Here is a 12238-nt window from a genome sequence, read left to right on the forward strand (position 1 = left end):
TGTAGTCAATACAGAACTGCCTCACATTTTGTGACAAGCCCACACTACTTGAATAACAAAATTTGTCTAGTCATTGTGCCTCTACATGAACCACACAGGCCTCATTTCTTCTTCATGTATGATCTGCTCCAAATCCAGGTCACATGATTAGGGAACGGCTGCTGGAAACTGGGGTTCCTCAGATGGAGCGACCTGCACTTTCTCCAGACCTGAATCCCATAGAAAACCGGCAAGATCTGCTGAGTCACTGTGTAGAGGTTCATAACTCTGAACCCCAGAACCTCATTAACCTGAGGGTCCTTCAAGAAGAGTGGGACACCATGAATCAGCAGACAATAAGTCGACTTGTGGAAAGAAATCACCACTGCATGCTTCTACTAAAATGCCCTGCTTTCACGATATAATACTGTAACCAAAAACCAAATATCCCAATTTTTTTGTGAGCAGTGCATATATATACACAGCTGATTCCCAAATGTGAGGTCATGTGGATAGTGGGAGTTGCTGTGGCCACTTGATCCCACAGTCCTTGTGTGGGAAACCCCTTCACCTCCACCCCCCCATACCCCCCCACTAACAGGTTGCGCTCGACTGCCTGCGCCCTCTCTGTGTGTCTATATTGTGCCGGCCCAACCACCGTGACCCGCAGCCGCCGTAGTGCCCCATGCCCACCCCGATAAGCCCGGCGAAACGCGACCGTGCCCGCCGAGAGAGGTCTCGGACCTGGGCCGAGAGCTTATGTGTGGTCCAAAGGTCTCCACAGGAGCAGGATGGGAGGGTGGGGATTATCCTGAGGAATAGCCGGTCCTGCCTTCGCCCCAATCCCTTATCTGAACGCCTGCCAACCTGGTCGGCCAGACCAGAGCAGGTCTTTGACGGAGCATAGTGGCCTGTTTGTGCGTGTGTGAGAGAGAGAAAGAGAGATAGAGATGATTTCTGTGGGCTATTTTACCTCTGCCAAGGGCAAAAGGATGCTCATAATGGCTCCCTGGAATAAGTAGCAAACACAGCATTCAGAATTTGACTAGTGTTCCTCGTTAATTATTTCGCTCCTCTTTGTAATTATAATTTCTGAGTGGCGCTATGGAATCAGTCACCGTGGAAGCACCTTAGCAGCTTATCAGCAAAGGAATCAACGTGTCACAGCTCCCTGTCATGGCAGCACTGAAGGCTGCCACTTCCTGTGCCATCACTGGGGAGTGCATTATATAAAGCTCAGATTAATGAAGCCTGGTGCCCTTCCCTCACACACACACACACACACACACACACACACACACACACACACACACATTGATCTGACTGTGAAGCATGCACAGTGTGGTATCAGGAAGGCCATCTGCTATCGAACACCCCCTGCAAATTTCCAGTAACCTTTTCTTATTTTTCCTATTCAGAATTCAACTGGTCTGCTGTCCCTGCTGCTGTGATGTAATTGTAGTCCTTTAATAGCTTAGAACACTGTCCCTTTGATGTTCTAGAACAGAGCCTCTTTGATAACCTAGAACAAAGCCTAGAACAGGGACTTTAATTACGTACAACAGCCCTTAATAGACTAGAACGGGTATTTAGTAGCCTAGAACAGGGCTTTTAAGAGTATAGAATGGCCTTTAATAGTCTAGAACAGGCCTTTAATAGTCTAGAACGAGGCCCCTTTGATAACCTAGAACAGAGCCTTTAATAGCCTAGAACAGGGACTTTAATTATGTAGAACAGCCCTTAATAGTCTAGAACAGGTATTTAGTAGCCTAGAGCAGGGCTTTTAAGAGTCTAGAATGGCATTTAATAGTGTAGAACAGGCCTTTAATAGTCTAGAACAGGGCCCCTTTGATAACCTAGAACAGAGCCTTTAATAGTCTAGAAGAGGGCCTGTTTTTAAACACCAGTGCATGGAGTTCAATCTCTTAACATCTCAGAGAGCAAAAGTGAGCAAAAGTCAACTGCTGTATTGCGGCTCCAACATTCTGCCATAAGACACGGGATCAGATAAATTGTGAAAAATAGGCTTCACATGAAAACACATGGTCAAATAATAATTAGATATGTGGCTTTCTGAGTGAGCGTGTGTGTGTGTGTGTGTGTGTGTGTGTGTGTGTGTGTGTGTGTGTACCAACACTCTCAAGGTCGTTGCAACATGTGCCCATAAATGCTTAATTAACCCATAATCAAAATCACTAATGTTAATTAGCTGTGTCAGCATGCTGTAACCAATCCATTAGGAGCCCATATTAGATGCCATTATCATTTATAATGCATTAGTGTATGTGCAGAACAACGCATATGCTTCAGTGCTCTGGGAATCAGTTGTGATCGTCTGTGTCAGAAGACGGGTCGTTAACCCATTCTCAGAGATGCACGTTAATCTCCAGACACAGCATTGAGCTTACATCGGAACACAAAGCAAGACGATTTCAACTCTTTTGTCAGCATTTTATTGATGAGTGCCGATTCACGTAAGTGGTCTTGTAGAACAAACTGCAGTGGCACAAGCCTGTTTACATGAAATACTGTTCAAGTCGTTACGGCGTTATCCTGAAGACGCTCAGGTAACAGCCACGTGTGAGCACCTGTGTTGAAATCCATCCGCACAGAAGCCAAACTGGACTACTGTGTTTGCCATGGAGAACATTATCCACAGAGAAGGTGAGTTATTATAACAGCAGGCAGAAAAAAAGGATGTTTTAGTTCAGAATTCCCTTCAACACTACTCTTATACCCTAAGCCCTAAACCCTAAATGATGAGCTGAGTAAACTGATCCTTCCAGCCCTCCATTTCAGAGACGTTCAGAGGCCCAACGTGTAATATTGATTATGACAACCTCAACTTGAGAATGACAACCTCAAACCTACGATCAACATGTTAAAGTCATTAGATACCAGTTTAAAGACTCAGATTTTAAACTAGTACATCGGTACACAAATATTTCCCGTCTAGTGTTGCTTTCGTCTAAACCTCTTCTAGATAAGGTTTCTGCTCATCTATCTCCTCTTCACAGGCCCAGAGACACTGCCAGTACAGTCTTCTACACTCTAACACCTAATTCAACTCACCAGCTAATTATTAAGTTCTTTAAAGGCGTCTGTGGATAAAGGTGGTTCTAGGAGGCACGGGTTTGTCAGGCCTGGTGTCGGGTTGGCACAGACGTAAAGGGCGTGGAACACGGTATTGGCTCGAAAGGACGGCTTCGCTTTCTTGGTGTGAGGCGGCTCCCTCTCCCCGGGTCAGCCAGCACCGGGCCGTCAAGGCAGCAGAAGAAGTCGGGATGAGCTCGAGCGATGTGATTTGTTATTGTTGGAGGAGAGAGGAGAAGACAGGAGGGGGAGGAGCTGGGGAGGAGGAGGGGCTGGTGTGGTGGAGGGGGAGGAGCTGGGAGTGGGGGGGTGGGGCGACACCTATGGCCTGCACGTGCCACTGAGAGAGAGAGAATTACGGGAGATATAGGGAAAGAGAGGGAGAGAGAGAGAGAGAGAGAGAGAGAGAGAGAGAGAGAGAAAGAGAGGGGGAAGGGAGCGGGCTCGTTCCCGGTCGCATCAGCACAAACCTGCGGACGAGAAGAGGTCAGTGCAGTGTGGTGTGTAATGAAGTGTCTCATGGTAAGTTAGTGCCATGTATGAGCAAATAAAGCTACACTCCAGCAGTAATAACACACCACCCACCATTTCTCAAAGGTGGAGGAGAGCTGGACTTGGTCTAGAATTATCATCCGAAAATTACATTCACATTTCAGTTAGTCTGTAAATAGAACGAGCTATTTATAACTCGTGGTGTGAATGGAGTAAGATGAACAGATAATATTTGGCTCTGCGCATCTCAAAATTACATTTACCTTCCAGTAATACTACAAACACAATTAATTTATAATGCGTATGATTCATATATATCATATAAATCCATGTTACCCCTTCATGACAATGGCCCAATTTTAGCAGCTGGGCCCTCGGTTCTGATTAGCATTCATCAGGTTCACTTGAAATCAATTGCTCATTGTTCATCGCTTTCTGCTGCAACCTAAGCGTTTGCTAATGAATCTCTGGGCGACTTTCTGCAGCCCAGCTTGTTGGAGACTTCCCACGGCCAAACGTGAGCCAAATGAACTTAGCAAAGTGCTCGGAGCTCCTGCAGCCTGGAGACTGGAGTGGTGTTAGCGTATCGCTCAAATGCCCAGTGTGTTTCTTGGCACTGGTTTCATACTCAAACACCTGAAACCACACCGTTTCATACGGAATGGGGTTTCACAGCAGTACCCATACGCAAACTCTGAAAATAACACATCATCTTGAGATTGAATATGTTTGATAAACATAAAATTACAGTAATTATTATTACATGATTATAGATCCTTTGATATACAGTAGAATATTTGGTGTATTGGTCTATATGGCTGGCGCATGGTTACCGTAACTCTCCCTTTACACGCAAACATCTAGAATACTGCAGCGAAGGTTCACCTTAAAGTGATGTTGCCTTCACACTCAAACACCTAAGGCAGGCCCGTGGTGTTACCTTTACATTCAAACACCTAAGACAGGGCAGTGGTGTTGCCTTCGCATTCAAACACCTAAGACAGGGCAGTGGTGTTGCCTTCACATTCAAACACCTAAGACAGGGCTGTGGTGTTACCTTCACACTCAAACACCTAAGGCAGGCCCGTGGTGTTACCTTTACATTCAAACACCTAAGACAGGGCAGTGGTGTTACCTTCACATTCAAAAACCTAAGACAGGGCAGTGGTGTTACCTTCACACTCAAACACCTAAGACAGGGCAGTGGTGTTGCCTTCGCATTCAAACACCTAAGGCAGGGCAGTGGTGTTACCTTCACACTCAAACACCTAAGACAGGGCAGTGGTGTTGCCTTCGCATTCAAACACCTAAGACAGGGCAGTGGTGTTACCTTCACACTCAAACACCTAAGACAGGGCAGTGGTGTTACCTTCACACTCAAACACCTAAGACAGGGCAGTGGTGTTACCTTCACACTCAAACACCTAAGACAGGGCAGTGGTGTTGCCTTCACACTCAAACACCTAAGACAGGGCAGTGGTGTTACCTTCACACTCAAACACCTAAGACAGGGCAGTGGTGTTACCTTCACACTCAAACACCTAAGACAGGGCAGTGGTGTTGCCTTCACACTCAAACACCTAAGACAGGGCTGTGGTGTTACTTTCAAATTCAAACACCTAAGACAGGACCATGGTGTTACCTTCGCACTCAAATGCCTGATACAGAAGCAGGGCCTTACCTTCGCACTCAAATGCCCGGAGCACGGTGGTGTAGCTCGGCCCCAGCCAGGACGTGTAGGTCCCCATCACCCTCAGAAGCCTCTGAGTGGAGTCACTGAACATGACGTCCGGCTGGCCGTACCCCGCCGAGCTGAAGAGCGAGAAACCCTGCGAGGAGTTGGCAAACGCATTCTGGAAGAAGAACCACAAAGACTGGTAACGAAACGCAGCACGCAACAATGTGGCAGAGCAAAGAAATCGCACTGAAGGTTATACAGAGAAAAAATTACAAGGAAATGAAAGAAATCTTGCAGGCTGGTTTGAGTGCAGAGGATGAATAACTAGGCAATGAGACATTGATTTAGGAGAGAGACCAGAAGCTCCAGACATGGGATGGCGGAGATAAAAGAAAGCTCTTAGAGAACCACATATAGAGGTCTGTTTGTACTCCTGGAGGGGAGACCAGTGGTTTACTGATATCTCTCCTTTAACACCTAGTACAACTTATTTTAATTGTAATTAAAAGAAACTGAACACCAAGATTTATGGAGCTCACCCCTCTGTGCCTCTCTGCCACCAGGACTGTGTTTAGCACCCCTGAACTACACGCACACACACCACACACACCGTCTGTGTGAAACGTTTTCCACTGTTATAGTTCTGACTGCGTGCAGTGTTGTTATTTCAGCTCTCTTAATGACAAACTGTAATATGCAATTGCGGTAAGTGGCAAGGATGTAGTTTATCAGCAAAGCTGGTGAGGTTTCCATGGTGAGCTCAGTTCAAAAAGGATGCTGCCAATCTTGTCTTCCAGGACAAGGTATAAACAGTGTGTGTGTGTGTGTGTGTGTGTGTGTGTGTGTGTGTGTGTGTGTGTGTGTGTGTGTGTGTGTGTGTGTGTGTGAGAGAGAGAGAGAGAGAGAGCAAAAGAGAGAGAAAGATTTTAAAAAAGGGGTGTGTATGCCTGAGGATACGTGTTCATGCACATGTACGTGATGCATGTGTGAGTGTGTGTGTGTGTGTGTGTGTGTGTGGGTGTGTGTGTGTGTGTGTGTGTGTGTGTGTGTGTGTGTGTGTGTGTGTGTGTGTGTGTGTGTGTGTGTGTGTGTGTGTGTGTGGCATGAAGTGTTCAGCACCACCCTTGACCCAGCTGACCTGCACACGCTCCAGGAACTTGTAAACCCGGCACTTATCCTCCAGGCGCACCACGACCGCGTTACCGGGCACCACAGCCAGGTGGCAGTGTTCGTGCTGGAAGGGGGAGGCGAAGCCACCGTCCGGACACAACAGCATCAAGTCCTCCAACTCCAGGTCCAGGGCCCACGACTCCTGGTTCTTACCTTCCACACAGGTAGAGCCAACATACCACCTCAGACACCCAGTGAGAACCTCACACACACTGGTCCACACCTCGGTTCTGACCCGAAACCACTATCAGCTCTATTATATTGTAGTGACTGCTTAGCGTGAACATAGGCACATGTTCAGGGAGGACTTGGGATTAGTACTGTGATTCATCAGCTGGGTTCACTACTGTTGGGCTGCGTCTGAAACTGCATACTTCTATACTGAACAGTATGCCAAAATATTACTCCAGGAAGGTTAGTACGTCCAAAACCTTTGAATTCACCTGTAATAATTGAAAAATACCCGTGTTTTAATACCATGGCAGATCAATGGGACACAAATATTGGACACTATCCAATCCCGAGATTACAAACTCCTGGGGCGTGGTTTCTGAAACCAAGCCAAACCATACAAGAAGACCGATATTTATTCCATAAAGGAGAAAAATGTGCTAAAAGAGTGATTTTGTTTATGTGATTAGCATGAGCTAATGGGCTGTATGTAGAATGTCAGTGTGAACTTTACGAGCCCGCGGGAGCCTGAATTTATCTCCGCACAACATTTCCATTCAAAGTTTAAAGGTCATGGGGCTTTCAGCTGTAATGGTAAAGTGTGTGTGAAATGTTCCACGCTCACTTGAGAAAGATACTAAGTATGTAATGAAAATAGCATGCATTTCCATTACAAATAAGTGCATAGTGCATAGTATCCAATTTCAGAAGCAGCCATGCACTCATGCACAACTGTCAGAACGGAACTTTGCACAACAGCACATTCCCTCACACACACACACACACACACACACACACACACACACACACACATACTTTTGCAAACACACATGCACAAACATTTAAATGTGAGATAAACCTAATATATCCTTATCCTGGAGGAAAAGGCATGACGGTGTGTGGATTTATCCAGCAGTGGTGTTTAAGGTCATCAGTGTGAGATGAAGGCACCTCACAGTCTTTATGATGGGTGAAATGGGCAGCTGTGGTGTACTGTGTCTCATTAGTGAGACTGTTGGACTGGTACAGAAGAGAGCTGCAACGTTGTGAAACACTGCCCCCTGGTGTCTGTAAGTACCATTCATGTTTTCAAAGACGGTGGTGTGTTTCACGAAGGCCACGTCTCCCAGGTTCTCCGCCACACACCTGCAGGACACAGTGCAGTATAATGGGAGTGCCGGTTTAGCTCCGCCTCCGGCCCAATTCCAGCCAATCGGGCATCACAGACTTATCCCGCCCCATTCTGTACCACAGAGAAGCGTGCTCGCACAGACTCGTTCAAACTCGTTTTACGTTTTTGAGACATTTTGACAGACTTTTTAGCTTTTCCGATAAAACCTACTTTTTATTATGAAGTAAATAAATAAGCAATACCGCCACCTACACGCACACCGCCACACACACCGTACCTGAGGGCTCCGGCTTCGCCGTAGTGACGCTCGCGGGGGTTGTTGACACAAATGTGGCGGTCGTTGTCGTCGCCTATGCAGGCCTCGCACAGGTTCCTGGGGTTGTTGCCTTTGGGGTCGTGCTCCGGGTCTTTGGCCCCTGGCACACAGCTGTAGCCGAAGAAATCTCCCACGGCTAGAGAGAGAGAGAGAGAGAGAGAGAGAGAGAGAGAGAGACACACACACAGAGACAGAGACAGACAGACACACACACACAGAGGCAAGCTATGAGTGCTTGTATGTGTAGGTGTCTTCATCGTCTTCATCATCATCACCATCATCACCGTCATCCTCATTTGTCTCCAGCTCATCATCAGGTGGTGGTGTCTGCTACCTTCGCTCCGTGTGTCAGCTCCGGGGGTCGGAGTCTCTCACCGTGGGGAAAGTTGCACTGCTGATCCACACTGATCTGCGACGTGTTGACCAGGAACCCGATGGGCACGGTCCAGCCCACCGTGGTCCGGATCCCCGGGTGGCAAGAACTCCGCTCGTGCATCTCCAGCAGCGAAAGGTCTCCAGACGACCTCCTCGCCAAGGCCACCACGTAGTAATTAACACCGTCTGACGAGCAGCAGAAAAAGCCCGTGATACGGCTGTGAAGTTCACACTTAGCTAACACAGGGCCAACACTGGGAGTCAGACCACAAATTCATTCCTCAAGGCAAATTATTACCCACAAAAAGCATGTCGCTTATCTGCTTATTTTGGGATGCAATTATACACAACATATTTCCTCCTTATATGTTTGGTTTGTTTTTGTGTGCTCGGCTGAGACGGAATAGAATAATATGAGAAGAAAAACACCCAAATCAAGTCTTGAAATGTATTATACTATGTGCTATTTTTAAGGTAACCAGAGGAATAATGTTAATAAGGTGCACTTCCACCCGCATGCAAAAGGTCTGTAAAAAGACTATAAAAATCACAAATACTTACACTTGTGCAGACCTAGTTTGTACATCTAATGCTAAAATTATTTTTGCTCCATTACATGCCGTTTCACATTTGTAACATTTTATAACATCCGATTTGTATGTTTCTAGAAACCTGCTGGGATTAAACTCCCGGCCTGAATCAAGCAAGTGTTACTGATATTAGTGGTAGGAAGACACAGGAGATACTGGACTTTATCATTGACAATACAAATCTCTAAATGTTTGTCAACTTTCAACACAGGAGATGGTCCATGTATAGAAATATATTGAAAGTGATATGAAAGAGGTCCGTTATCATGTAAAAAATAACAATCCAAAAAATAACTTATTTCCCGATAACCAAAATAAAGACTTTTGCATATGATTAGCATAGCTGAGATCTTTAGGTGTGACAGGTGTTTGCGTGCTGTGTAAATCTCACCGGCTCCGTTGTGAGATTCTCCTACAGCAACGTCTAACCCATAGCAAAGGCCCGCAGTGTAAATCTCATCAGGATACATAGTCGCTGCGTCCGCCGTACCGTTCTAGTTAACGCCAAAAAAAATCCCGTTAAAAAGTACCAGTGATTGATTTTCCAAAATAAGAGTCCTGTCAGCTCTCGCAAATGTCCAATTCAAGCGCGCATAATTCATACTTCTAGTGCAAATGAGCTCAAACTGCAACCTGCCACAAACTAGAAAATAACACTAAAACAAGAAAATGCAAGATACGTGTGTTTCATCACATAACGACGATGTCTAGCCTACCCCACAGGATCTGACACTGATGTTTTCACCACTTTAGTTTGTCTTTCCCACACGTCCCACCTTAATCTTCTGCATACAGTCCGTGGGGCTCCGGCTGCGCACGCACTGCAGAGTCCCGCGGATGTTCCGCGCCGTTACGTTACTGGCCAGATCCAAACACTTCTGCTCCTCCGCCTCGGACACTGTGCACCAGGTAACTGCAGGAAAAAAACTCATGCATTAAGTAAAAGTAAATAAAAATGCATAACGCGCTGATTTGATGTTTGTTTAGATGCACTCGGACCAAAATTACTGTGCATTGTGAAGTTTTTTGTTTTTGCCTAAAGAGTAAGACTATAAGGAATCAAAATATCAATCAAGTCACCATTTTACCATTTGATCAAGCATCATTGTCTGTAGTATGGCATAATATTCAGTATCCTCGGGGATATTACACAGCCACAAATCGTTTTTTTCTGCCAGTACGAATACAGCTGTGCGTTAGCAATTCAACCGAAATAAATATAAAAGTAATTCACACAAATCACAACTTGTTGTGTTCATTAGCATTGGAATATATGAGTATACAGAATACTTACTGACGCTGTTTTGGGTGGACACACTGACCGTGATGAGCAGTAGAAACGCCAGACACAGGTGCTTAACCCTAACTCTGTGGTCCATGTTGCCTCTCAGTGGTGGTCTCCAAAATGCCCTTAGACCCGCATGGGTACTGTGGAAAGTAAAGCTTGAAAAATGGGGGGAAGAAAACAGGAAAAGCAAGAGAGAGAGAGAGAGAGAAACTCTACAGGCTCATGTTGCTAACTCTTGCACTCCAAGCTTAAGCAGGAGATTGCGGGTGGGGGGGGGGGGCACTTTCCAGTGTTAACATTCAGGTAGTTATTTTCCACTTATCGGTCTAGTGTTTCTTCGTCTATCCGCTGAGACTCTATGGCATGCGGCATTTTGCACACTCCACTTCCCCTGGTCGGGGCAGGTCAGATCCTGGCGGAGGTTATAATTAAGAAGGCACAATGCTTTTTTGTGGACGGTCACCAAAGCTCGTGGGGATTTAACTCCAGCTCTGGACCCAGCCAGGTCTGATTGAGATTAGTGATAGAGAAGAGAGACACAGGACCTTCTTTGGGCTCTGCACCTAGAGTACTTGAAGAACCATACAGGCCCCTTGATACCAGATCTAATTACTGTGTCCCTTACTCTACAATCAGTGGGTTATTAAAAGATGCATGAGTCATTGCCGTTCGCTTTTTGAAGCTAAACACACATAACACGTGCACAAAAGCACACACACACACAAGCACATAGACACGCATACATGACTATGTAGAGACCGAGAGAATGTATCTGGGATACGTTTTTCCAAATACACATTTGCCCCGTTTTGCTGGATTAGCCTGGTTTTTCTCTGCCAAAGTCATCACACCTAGGATCATCTAACATCTCCCCCAGGCTAGATGCTTCTGGTGAACTGCAACGAATGTAGCACATTACAACCTGGATGAAACAACAGATGTGCTAGATTACAACTGGGATTAAACAGTTCAAAATAGCAGTTCTGTTGTGGAGCAGGTTATAGGCACTCTTGCAGCAAAACGCATTTCCCAAATGAAAAACTTAGCCAGATTAACACATTAGGAGCTCATTCAGAGCTGGTGACCTCACGTGTCATAGTAAACCAGTGTGTGATGTGTTCTTGCAGAAAAAAATGATTCCCATGCATTGCGCAGGTGAAACCTGATAGCACATCCATGTAGACCATTTATTGTCACTGCCAAACAACGTCAACACTATTCTTCTCATGAGTCCAATAAAACTACCCAGTTTGCTTCGGAGTAGTAGGTACACCACAGCGCACCTGCGACCTGCCGGACAGGCTTAGCACTTTAGCCGTTCTGCACTTCTGACATAATTTCCTTTTTCCCCCACACTGAAAATGACATGGCCATTAATCAGCGAGCTATTTTAAAACAAAAACTGTCAGGCCACTGGCTCCTTGAGTCTTATCACTTCAAGGTCATTTAATTTTCTTACATCAACCATGTGTGCTTGTTTATGTGTGATTGTGTGAATTCATCACCTCGTGTAAATAGTTATGTACTATAAAAGGTTCTTTTTACCTGTCGAATGAAGTGAAATCCACACATATTTGCTCTATCTCTCTCTCTCTCTCTCTCTCTCTCACACACACACACACACACACACACTCACACACACACACACAACTTTACTAAAGAGTATGTATGTTATTACACACGTATTAAGCCATTTAAGGTGGGCTAGGTAATCTCTAGTGGAAACGCAGGCTACTTAATGGACCTTGTAGCTATTAAACCAACTTCTCACACAAGTTTATGCAAATCTATGCAATTTTCGAGAGTTGGGCTACTAAAGTGTACTAAAGCTGTTTCCCCACAGCTACATGTGTAGGTGGTTTAGCGGACTACACCCCCCACAATGCCCTCCGTCTTCAAGTTGTTTGGGATGACGTCATTTTCGGTGATCTCGGTCCAAACACGTAAAGTGTCC

General features: G+C 45.7%; 1 protein-coding gene across 1 annotated transcript; it reads right to left on the reverse strand.

The window, feature by feature from the left end:
- Nucleotides 1–2423: 2423 nt before the first annotated feature.
- otomp (otolith matrix protein) lies at nucleotides 2424–12233 on the reverse strand. Its single transcript, XM_076973512.1, has 9 exons — nucleotides 10291–12233; nucleotides 9773–9909; nucleotides 9388–9490; nucleotides 8407–8592; nucleotides 7993–8167; nucleotides 7662–7729; nucleotides 6381–6565; nucleotides 5246–5417; nucleotides 2424–3542 (listed from the first exon to the last, which is right to left on the reverse strand). Exons 1-9 carry the CDS (start codon nucleotides 10373–10375, stop codon nucleotides 3532–3534), a joined length of 1122 nt encoding a protein of 373 aa, XP_076829627.1. The 5' UTR covers nucleotides 10376–12233; the 3' UTR covers nucleotides 2424–3531.
- Between the last annotated feature and the right edge of the window lie 5 nt (nucleotides 12234–12238).

Source organism: Brachyhypopomus gauderio, chromosome 14, assembly GCF_052324685.1.
Source record: "Brachyhypopomus gauderio isolate BG-103 chromosome 14, BGAUD_0.2, whole genome shotgun sequence".
In the NCBI taxonomy this organism is placed as follows: Eukaryota; Metazoa; Chordata; class Actinopteri; order Gymnotiformes; family Hypopomidae; genus Brachyhypopomus; species Brachyhypopomus gauderio.